General features: G+C 60.5%; 1 protein-coding gene across 1 annotated transcript; it reads left to right on the top strand.

Annotated features, from left to right (window-relative positions):
* The first annotated feature begins 782 nt into the window (after positions 1 to 782).
* Positions 783 to 8876, top strand: WDR18 (WD repeat domain 18). Its single transcript, XM_057377578.1, has 10 exons — positions 783 to 1019; positions 1499 to 1609; positions 2867 to 3000; positions 3352 to 3493; positions 4023 to 4166; positions 4374 to 4438; positions 4545 to 4669; positions 7542 to 7708; positions 8198 to 8266; positions 8534 to 8876. Exons 1-10 carry the CDS (start codon positions 810 to 812, stop codon positions 8663 to 8665), a joined length of 1299 nt encoding a protein of 432 aa, XP_057233561.1. The 5' UTR covers positions 783 to 809; the 3' UTR covers positions 8666 to 8876.
* Positions 8877 to 10967: the final 2091 nt, after the last annotated feature.

Raw genomic sequence — 10967 nt, forward strand, 5'->3', positions numbered from 1 at the left:
AAAAAAAAAGAGAAAATAAACTAAAAAAAAACACTGAAAGTTTACATTTTATAATAACATTATTATACAGATTGTATTTAAACGTCAGAATATTTAAGACAATTGTAACCCTGTAAAGTGAAGAAATATTAAAAAAAAAAAAAAAAGTTGTGTTGTTTTGGGTTTTTGATACTGGGTGTTGGGGGGGAGGGGGGATTTCAGGGGTGCCCCACAGGACTGTGGGGTGTCCATAGGATTTCCTTATGGATTTGGGGTATCCCTATGGGACTGTGGGGTGTCAATGAGTTTATGGGCTGACCATAGGATTATGGGGAGTCCATGGGTTCCCTGTAGGGCTGTGGGCAGTCCATGGGATTGAGGGGTGTCCAGGGCTGTAGAGTGCTCATGGGGTTCCCTCGAAGCTATGGGGCCCATAGATTTGTAGGATATCCATGGTGTCCCTGTAGGGCTGTGAGGTGTCTATAGTATTTGGGGGTAGCCAAGGGCACCCTTAGGGTTGTGAGATCTTCATAGGATTCCCACAAAGCTCTGGGGTGTCCACAGGGTCCTGAAAGGACCGTGGGGTCTCCACAGGATTATGGGGTGCCCACAAGGCTGCGGGGTATCCATGGGGTCCCCATGTACCCACGCGCTGTCCCGGGTCACCCATCCAGCGCCGACCGGGGCGGGCCCTGCTGAGCTTCCTGCCGCGTGCGCAGCTCCCGCCCCGCGCGGCCGCGGCGGCGCCGCCGCTGATTGGTCAGCGCCGGGCGGGGAGGCGGCGCTCTGGGCCGCGGCCGCGCTCTCTGTGGCCCTGGCGGACCGCGAAGATGGCGGCGCCCATGGAGGTGGCGCTGGTGTCGGACGCGGCGGGGCCGCTCTGTAACTGCTCGGTCTGGGAGCTGCACTCGGGCTCGGCCCTGCCCGGCTACCGCGGCGGCAACAGCGGCCCCCGCGGGCTGGCGCTGCTGGGCGGCGAGCACCTTCTGGGGGCCCAGCTCGGCAAGAGCTACATCAACGTCTGGGAGCTCCAGAGGAAGGTACCGGCGCGGCGGGCGGGCCCGGGCGGTTTCGGCTCCGGGGACGTCCCCGGGTCTGGCGAGGGGGACTCGGGGCTCCGTGGGGATGGGACGGGGCTCTCCTCCGTGCTGAGCCCCGGCGCTGTGATGAGGGGTGGTCCCACCATCCTCAGAGCCCCGCCAAAGGCATGGTCAGACCCCGCCATGGCCCCTCTCTCCTCAAAGACCTCTCATGACCCTGCTCGTCATGGAGACTCCTTTCTGTTTTCAGACACCCCCTCATGGCCCAGCTCTCACCAGAGACCCCCCTCTCTCCATTGAGGCCCCCCCTGTTCCTGGTTAGACCCTCCAGATCCCCCTTTCCTCCATTCCGACCCCCATCTCCTCGGGCAATTTTTGGAGAGACCCCCCGGTGATGCCTCTGCTCTCCCATATCGGGGGGCCCTGCCTGCAGCCCCTTTCGTTCTCTGAGCCCTCGCTGTGCTCTCTCTCTGCCCCAGGACCAGCTGCAGCAGAAGATCATCTGCCCCGGGCCTGTGACCTGCCTGACGGCCTCTCCCAACGGGCTCTACATCCTGGCGGGGGTCGCCGAGAGCATCTACCTGTGGGAGGTACGGGGGACTGGGGAGCTTGGGACCCCTCAGATTCACACCCTGGGATCTCAGGGAGTGTCCCCAACCTGCAGATGTCCATAAATCCTGATTGTGAGGTGCCACAGTGGGCAAAGGTTGTGCTGCTCTGCAGCCTGTGGAACAGCTCATCAAAGCAGGAGTGGGAGAGATTCTGGGAGAGGCTTCACTCTGCCTCCTTCTCCTCTTTCCACGCATCTCTGATGCTTCAGGAGTCAGGCATTCCTCCCTCAGGCAGCAACACAGGACCTGATTTTCCTTCAGCACTGCTCCCCCATTTCAGCTGCGTGTTTGTGTGTGCCCAGGGTGCCAGCAGACCCCGCTCTGTGCTCTGATCATTGTCCTGCTGGTTAATTACCACGGGATTACTCTGGATTACACTGCATTCCCAGCACACCACCGAGCAAATCAAAGCAGCAGCTTGTCCTGAGCCTGGGATTAAACCCCAGGATGCCTCACCTGGAGATCTCCCTGTGCCAGGGGAGGTTTGAGCCTCATGGTGTGGGTGGYTCTGCCTGAATTCATCAGGGTTTGCTTGTACCAGTGTGCTTGTGGCAGCTCTGGAATGAAATTCCTGAAAGGCTGAGCTCCGAGCAGGGCCCTACCCCAGCTCCCTTCACCCACAGAGGTGTCCCAGGGTGTGGCACTGTCCCTCTGGCACATTGGAGTGGCTCCATGGAAACCATCATGAAGCTGGAACCAGCCCCCAGAGCCCTGGATTTGTGCTGTCTGTCAAAACCCTCGAATTGAGGCTTGGTTTGATTTTTGGGTGTAATTCACACAACGGAAGGAAGTCAACTGTTATTTTTCTGGAGGTTTTTTCGCTACTTTGTTCCCTCCCCWTCTGCAAGTGTTGCCTTTTAACAAGGAATTCTCTGAGTTTGGGAAACGACTAAAACCTCTGGTGGCCCAGGACCATGAGCCACTCTTTGTGTGTCCTGTAACTCTCCTAACCCCACTGCCACCTCCTGAGATCCTGTGGCAGGAGGGAAGAAGCTGCCAAAGTGATCTGAATATTAAGAGTGAACAGGAAATCTTTACTGCACGCTCGTGTCTTGACCAGGGGAATGGCTCAGGCATCACTGAGATCCCAAATTAATGTGCTGGGATCTCTCCCACTGCSATGTTCTGAGTTTTCCCTGCAGTCCTGAGGCTCCTTTGGGCACTAGAACCCACTTTTCTTCTTCCACACTATCCCAGGATGTCCTTGACACCCTCCTGCCCTTCCCCTCTCTCCAGGTGTCCAATGGGAACCTCCTGGCCATCCTGAACAGACACTACCAGGACCTCACGTGCCTCTGCTTCACCGACGACAGCAGCCACTTCCTCTCGGGGGCCAAGGACTGCTTGGCCCTGGTGTGGAACCTCTACAAGTAAGGGGTGCTGGGGGGGTCAGGGAGTGTCAGGACAGGGATTTTGGAGCAGTTCCCTGTGTCCTGGAGGTGGGACCAGCTCTGGCTGAGCCCACAGCTGGGTCTGTGCCCTCCTCATGGGCAGAGAGCTTTTTTTGGGAATGGGCACGTGGCTCTGATTTCTTTTCCTGTRTGACACAGAGTGGATTGTGCCCTTTCCTGATGGTCTGTGTCCCTTTGGGATGGGGAGCTCAGCCCCTCAGCTTTGACATCCAAGCTCCTGTGTCCTGCTTGGTCCCTGCAGCCAGGAAAGCAGCCAGGAGAGGTGTTCCCAGCCTGGCTGTGTCCTGACTGACCCTGCTCTCCCCACAGCGTTCTGCAGGCAGAGCCCTCCCAGATCCCTGACCCCCGGCACGTCTGGTCCCGCCACAGCCTCCCCATCACCGACCTGTGCTGCGGCTTTGGAGGGCCCCTGGCACGGGCTGCCACCGCCTCCCTGGACCAGACAGCCAAGGTGAGGCTCATTTCAGCWGTGCCAGACCCTGCGGGGTCACAGCCAGGCTCCTGCCAAGCAGCAGGAAGCTGTCCCTGTCCCCAAGCTGGCCCCAAGCTTTTCCCAGGTTGCAGTGGCTGAATTTCTTGTCTGTCTCTGCAGTGACTCAGAGCTGCCAGAGCTGGGCTCTGCCTCTCCAACACCAGCAGTTTCTCTGCACCTGCCCCCAGGCTGGACTGCTGCAGTCCCTGTTGTCCTGGGAATGTCGGGGTCAGCTCCTCTGATTCCCACTGCTGATGTCCACAGGGAGCAGAGCAGGCTGGAGCCCGTGGGAATGGGGATGCCCCGGGGGCAGGATGGCCACAGAGAGGGTTCAGAGCTCTTTTGAAGCTGCCTGGGAAACTTCTCTCCACATCAGAGAGGCTGATCCTGGGTTCTGCTTTGGTTTTGCCTTGGATTCAGTTTCCCAGCCATCGCCAGGAGGGAATGCCAGGATATCAGTGTTCCTCCAATCCTGCCATTAACATTCTCCTGTCCCCTGTCRCTCCAGCTCTGGGAAATCTCCTCTGGAGACCTCCTTCTTTCCGTGCTGTTCGACGTGGGGATCATGGCTGTGACTCTGGACCTCTCTGAGTACCACATGTTCTGCGGGGGCATGGATGGCTCCATCTTCCAGGTGGACCTCTGTGCCTGGGTGAGTGTGTGGGGTCACAGATGTGTCCTGTGACCCCGAGCCACTGTCACCTTCCTCCTGGGACTGGTGTGACCTGCCAGGGCACAGGAGGGCCTGGTTCCCCTGTGTCTCCCCTGCCCCCTCCACACACYGTGATGAACCTGCTGGATTCAGCCTTCCTGAATTTTAACACCTTTCCCTTTCTTCCCTCCTTCCTTCATTTCTCAGCCGGTTCAGAGAGACCGGACCTTCCAGACAGAGCGGGAGAACGGGAAGGTCTTCAAAGGGCACAGGTGAGGAACCAGACACACCTGCCACCACCACAATCTGCCCCCATCTGCCCACCTCCTGGCACTCCTGGGGTCACCCTGAGTTTAAACATCCTCTTCCCCATTCCAGGAACCAGGTGACGTGTCTGTCAGTCTCCACAGACGGCAGCCTCCTGCTCTCGGGCTCCCACGACGAAACCGTCCGGCTGTGGGACATCCAGAGCAAGCAGTGCCTGAAGACGATGAATCACAAAGGTAGGAATGTCCTTATCTCGGGGATCCTCACTGCCAGAGGCTGCTGCTGTCTCACCTGTGGTGCCCTGAGCGCTCCCAGGCGTGTTTGTGCCCCTCACCTCACACCCTGGGAAGGGCAGAGGCGTTGGAGGGAGCCTGGGCTGTCTCTATCAGTGCTGTGACCTTGCCYGTGTGTCAACAACCCCCTGTGCACTGTCGGTGTGAGTCACTGATTTCACCCTGTCACTGAGGCYACRCAGGATCCTCCTCCTCGTTTTCCCRAGGGAGCAGTCACCCCACATACCCCGCAGCTGTGTCTGGAGGGGAGACAGCTCTGTGACCCRGCAGTGAGCTCACGGGGCCTGCAGTGAATCCCATATGAGCAGCCGTCTGGGATTTCGGTCTGATGGCTCCAGTAAACTGCAGGAGCAGCATTTGAGTGCCTCAAAACAATGGGGGATTTACCCCTCCTGCTGCTCACTGGGCTCCTCCTGTAGTTTTGGTGTTCCCCGGTGCCGCACTGGGATCTCAGGGGGTGTCCCCATCCCACAGATGTGCATAAATCCTGATTGTGAGGTGCCACAGTGGGCAAAGGTTGTGCTGCCTGCAGTCTCTGGAGCAGCTCATCAAAGCAGGAGTGGGAGAGATTCTGGGAGAGGCTTCACTCTGCCTCCTTCTCCTCTTTCTGGCCAGTGGGGCTGTGCTGCAGCTCTTGGACATGGCCCAAACCCCTCCCGAAGGTGATGGCGGGGTAAGCCTGACCTGTTCCTCCGTGGGGGCTGAGCTGCTGCCTCAGGGCAGTCTCTGGAAGCCAGGCTGCCTGCAGACCCTTTTCCTCTTCCCTTTGGCTGCYGAGGACCGTCCCTAATTGGGACCCACTGCAGTGCCCATCCAGCCTGGCGCCGCTGGCACCAGAGGGTGAAAACAGACCGAATGGAGCTGTGAGTCATCCGAGGAGGGGGGGCCGGGCTTTGGCTGCCAGCCGGGCCTTGGAGCCCTCCCGAGGCTGCAGCAGAGAGTGGACAGAGCAGGCTCTTCCCRGGAGGGGTAGAACTGAGCTGACCCCGAGCTGGGGGTGCTCTGCTGGCAGGGATTTGGTTTYCCTGGCAGCCCTGGCACCACCCCGCTGCACTGGTGAACCCGGGACTGGGCTGGGTGCCCGACCTCCCCCAGGTCTGTGGAGTCCCCACAGACCCCCACACCCTCCCAGTGTGGAGGTTCTGCTGCCCCAGCCTGGCCCCCTCTCTGTGGGGCAGTGCTGGAGTCCACGGGTCCATGTCCCCCCTTGTATTCTGAGCAGTGTCAGGAGCCCCCCAGCAAGGTCTGTCCCTGCTGCCCCCCCAGCACGTCCCGCTCTGTCCCCAAGGCAGAGGTGACAGGGGCTCTGCCGTGGTGACGTGACAGCAGCCACTGGCCCGGTGTCCTGGGGACACTCTGCTCGCTGGGGGCACGCAGGACCCGCTGCCCTCCCCTCAGTGCTGCTGCAAATTAATCCAAGGAGCTGGAGYGTGGCTCAGGGCCAGGCAGCCATGGGGGGGCTGTGTCACCAAGGGTGGCTTGTCCTTGGTGGGGGCAGAGCGGGTGGACTTTGAGAAGCCACTCTGCTCCTGGGTAATGATCTGTGGCRRTGCTGGCAAGGCAGGGTCACCCCACGTGGTTGGCACCGCTCTGGGGACAAGCAGGAGACCTGGGGGGCCCCCAGATGCCTCCAGTCCTCAATCCCCACGGTGCCACACGAGCTCCATCCATCTTTGTGTCTGCAAACACAGCGTGGCACAGGCCATCCCCGAGGGCTCTGTCCTGCAGAGCCACCCTGAGACACTCTGGCTGATCCGTGCTGCTGGCGGCTGTGTGACAGAAGCTGGGTTATTTATTTGTCTCACCCCAGCTAAGCCCAGTCCCCATGGCCAGGCTGGCCCAGGGTCACCCACCTCCCACTGCCCCAGGCCTCAGGGCAGSGTGGTTTCATGCAGGACTTGCATCAGCACTGGGGCCCCAGAGTGATTGTAGGGGCTCTGAGTTGTGAGCAGATTTGGGGAACCCTGGGGAGCCTTCACTCCTGAGATTTTCTTTTCTCCACCTTTCCTGTCCCTTCCTCTCAAACTGCTCTGTGAGCTGCCAGTGCAGGGAATCTCACTGATGGGCACTTGCCTCAGGAGCACAAATGATCCTTTAAAGAGAGAGTGAAACCATCAGGAACAGCTTTGAGGCCAGGAATTCAGCCTCTGCTCTGCTGGTGGGACCCAGCCTTGGGTCCTGAGAATTTCAGGTTTAGGACCAGGCTCCAGATAATGGTGACAGAGCACTCGTCCACATCAGAGCTGCTTGTGTCCATCTGCTCCAGCAGCCCCTTCAGGCCCTTTAGAACCCCCTCCCTCACCCCATACCCTTCTCCCCAGCACTGGCACCCCCTCCTCAGGTGCATCTGGACCCTCCTCACCTTTCCTTTGGCCAGGAGAGATGGATGTTTGGGCTGTACCAGCGATGGCCGAGCTGCTATGCGCTCTGGAGCGGGGCTGGGGGGCTGCTGTGCCTGACAGGGCGTGGGGGGCAGCGGGAGGAGTTCCCAGCGAGCAGGAGCTGGGAGGGGGCGGCAGCAGCCGTGGGTGAGTGCGGTAATTAACGCGCTCATCAGCTCTGCCATTGAGAGCGGCTGATGGATGGTGGCAGCGCCGAGCTGCTGATGGATGGTGGTGCAGGGCGGGGGGAGGCCGGGCTGCTGCTTCCTCCCGTTCCCCCGGGGGTGCCAACCAGCCCAAAGAGCCGCAACCCCGAGCAGAAGGAGCAGAGGAGGAGGAGGAGAGTCCTGGCCACTGCCTGCCCCAGGGTCGGACTCGCCCCGAAGGGTCCCCGCCAGGCTCCAGCCTGACCCGTCCCCTCTGTCCCGTGCCAGGTCCAGTGACAAACGCCTTCATCGTGCTGGCCCCAGCCAACATGTTCAACCCCGACGGGAAGCCCAGCGTGCCCCTGCCCAAGTTCAGCAGACACCTGCACGGCACCGAGAGCAGCGACGAGCCGGGCACCGAGGGGGTGACGCTGCGCCTGGGGCTGCACCAGCAGGTACYGGGGCGAGGGGGACATGCATGGAGGAAGGGTTGTGCCGGAGCAAAGCTTCTCCTCCAGCTGGTGAAACCCGTTCCTGCTCCCTCCTGCTTCCTGCCCATCCTGCTGCTGCAGTCATTTGTCCTCCCAGCCCCGTGCTGCAGCGTGGGCTGGCGCTGCTGTCCCACCGCTTTCTCGGGCCCAGTGTGGCCATCCCCAGGCAGGGAGGGTCCCTCACCATCAGTGTCCCATCCATCCTGACCTCTCTGCCAGTGGTGCCAGAGCTGCTCCCCTCTGCCAGCGTCTCTCTGGGCAAGTGACAGTGACAGTCCTGCCATGGCTGATGGATGAGCTCCCTGTTGGGGTGGTGGCAGCAGGCCAAGGGACTGTTTGCCTGGCAGAGAGGACAGGATCACCCTGAGTGTGTCCCACAGGGAACCCAGTCCAGGGGCATGGGGGGGAGTGTCCATGTCTGCTGTGCCAACCCCTCTGTTCTGGTCCCTGCAGGAGCCTGGGCAGAGCTACCTGGAGAAGGCAGAGAGGATGTACTCACAGATGTACTCGACGAGGGAAAAGGTGAGAGCTGCTCCCAGGCTGGGAATCGGGTACAGACTGGGGGGATCCTTGTCAGCTGATCTGACTCATGGGGCCCAGAGTGAGTTAGGAACRGGAAAAAAAAAGAGCCCTGGAATCTGCTGGTGATGAGGGCAGGAGSGGCTGAGGTTTGAGGAGGAGGAGGGACAGGGCTGAAGAGTTTGGGTTTTATTTCTGGGGGGAGAGCAGCAGCCCGTGCCTGCCAGAGCTGAGGCCCTGACACTTTTCTGTCGTGTTTTCCTGTCGCAGAACCTGGTGGGAGACCAGGAGCACCTGACGATCCAGGTGAGCGAGCTGGAGGAGGAGGTGAGCAACCTCCGCAAAATCAACAAGGACCTCTTTGACTTCTCCACTCGCATCATCACCAAACCAGCCAAGTGAAGAGGCTCCCCCGCCCTCGCACCCCTCCGCCTCTCCCTGTCCGGCTCCTGGGGAAGAACCTGCCCGAGCCCAGCCGGCTGCGAGCACCCGGCTCAGCTCCCCCCGACCAGGCACACGCTGCCTGCTCCGTGACACGGGACTGTCACCTGCACGGGGGCAGCGAGGGGACAGCACAGGGACCGTGTTCACCCCAACTCGGGGTCGGGGGGCACTCGGGGGGCACTCGGGGGCACCGGGGCGGCCGCTGCAGGAGGAGCGTCGCCGGCTCCTGGGAGGGCTCAGGATGCAGCTCCTGCTCACTCCCCGTCTCTCCCCCTGTCCCTTTTTTTGTTTCTTTTCGTTACTTGACCCTGCAGTGCAGACAGAAAAGTGGTTTTTCTCTCCATACCGGTTTGAGATTGGGTTTTGGAGACCCCCATTCCACCCACCCTGTCGTGGGGATTGCTGCTCAGTGCCACCGGACCCCGTGCTTGGGACAGCAGGGGCTGAGTGGCTCCTGCTCCGGGGGTGCAGTGCTRCGACAGGTGGGGGGTCCGTGGCTACCAGGGCTGAGGATGGGGCTACTGCTCCATCCGGTGGGCAGCGCCGGGGATGTCCTGGGCTTGGAGCACAGGTGGTGGTTTTGGGGCGCAGGGTCACTCTGGGGAGGGGCGGGGGGGGCCAGCAAGGTGCTATTTCCAATCTCGTCAGTCARCAGTTTATATATATTTGGATCCGACGACTCTGTTTTCACGGTGTTTGGGGACTCGGCCTTTTGTATTGTCACAGCATGGCAGCGGGGGTTGTGGGTTTTGTTTAGGTTTATTTTTTACATAAAAGATTTGTTTTTTATAGTGAAAGCTGCTCAYGTTGGTTTCTTTAACACCCCTTGCACGGCCACAGACCTTGACTGCCCATCACTGCATCCCTGGGGCTGCCCACTGGGAGTGGGGAAAGTGCTTCCTTACCCCCAAACTGCTCAGTCACTTTCACCCCGTGGGTCCCTCGCTGTCCCTACGGGGTGCCAAGGTGTCCCCATGCCGTCCCTCTGTGTCCCCCCACCCTGTTCAGTACACCAAGTGCAGATGATTTTAAGTGCACTGTAAAACCGGAGCGTCCGTGTGGCCCCGGCTCCCGCCAGTTACCGAGAAAATGCTTTTAGCTTAATCACCAGAGTCCTGTTCCTCTCCCTTGCTCTCCTGCTCCTCCTCTTCCTCCCAACGCTTTGGATTGGATCAACATTCATCGGCTGCAGCAGGGACTGTCGCCCAGAGCTGGGGGAAGAGATGGGAGCACGTCCCTGCTGCAGAGACCCCCAGGATGCAGCCCCCCAGCCCCTCCTCAGTCATCCCACACTTTCCCAGTCCCCCCAATGGGGTTCCTGTCGGGRTGCTGCATTTGGGTAGAGCAGAAGGGAAGATGGGGCTTCCCCCGCTGTGCTGTGCCTGGTGTTTCTGGGGTATTTAACTCCAAAATCCTGTTGTCCCTCCTGCCTGGATGGTGAGTGCTGTGCTGTGTTTATCCCTACRAGAAGGAGGTGTCCCCATGGTCAGGGTCCTGATCAGGGGGAGATCAGCACCCCCTGACCCTCGGTGCTCTGTCGGGATTTGCGCTGCCCTCCCTGCGGGCCCGGCTCCGCAGGGGAATTCATTAGCTGTGACTCATTACATTTATCGATATTACACCAATCGATACTTTTTGCCAGACGGTTTTTGGCTCCATCCTTCACTTTTGCTTATTAATTTAGTGTGGTTCCAGCCCCAATTGCTGCTGTTTGTGTGCCGATGGCGGGGCCCCTTGGGCTGGGACGAGCCTCAGTTTCCCTGGTGAGGATGAGGAGGGTGAGCCCSCGTCTCTCCCTCCCTCAGCAGATGAAGGCTGCGCCGCTGCTTCGTCCCTTCCCCACAAAGCAGGAGGAATCGCTTGGCCCCGGAGCTGCCCGGCTCCGGGACCCCCTGAATTTGGGGCTGCAACTCAGATTGTGGGGGGGGACAGAAGGATCGTGCTGGGGGCTTTTATCGGAACGGAGGCGGCAGCTCACGGCTCTGGGACCGACCCGAGGCAGGAGGAGGAGAATGAGGAGGAGGAGGAAGAGGAGGAGGAAGGTCCCAGTGGTCCAGAGACAGCCGGGACCACCCTGGGAAAGGCGCGGGTCCCTTCTCCGGGGGTCCCCACGGTCCCAGCCCTCGGACGGCAGCACCGCGCGGGTGGGGGCACCCTTTGCTGCGGGGTGCGGGGAGGGGGGGACCCGCGTCGTGCGTGGGCGTGGACGGGGCGGCTGCGGGCGGGTCCGGCGCTGCGTGGGCCGGGTCCGGCGTGACCC

Source organism: Malurus melanocephalus, unplaced genomic scaffold (assembly GCF_030028575.1).
Source record: "Malurus melanocephalus ecotype Western Australia unplaced genomic scaffold, MMel_1.1 scaffold_318, whole genome shotgun sequence".
Classification (NCBI taxonomy): domain Eukaryota; kingdom Metazoa; phylum Chordata; class Aves; order Passeriformes; family Maluridae; genus Malurus; species Malurus melanocephalus.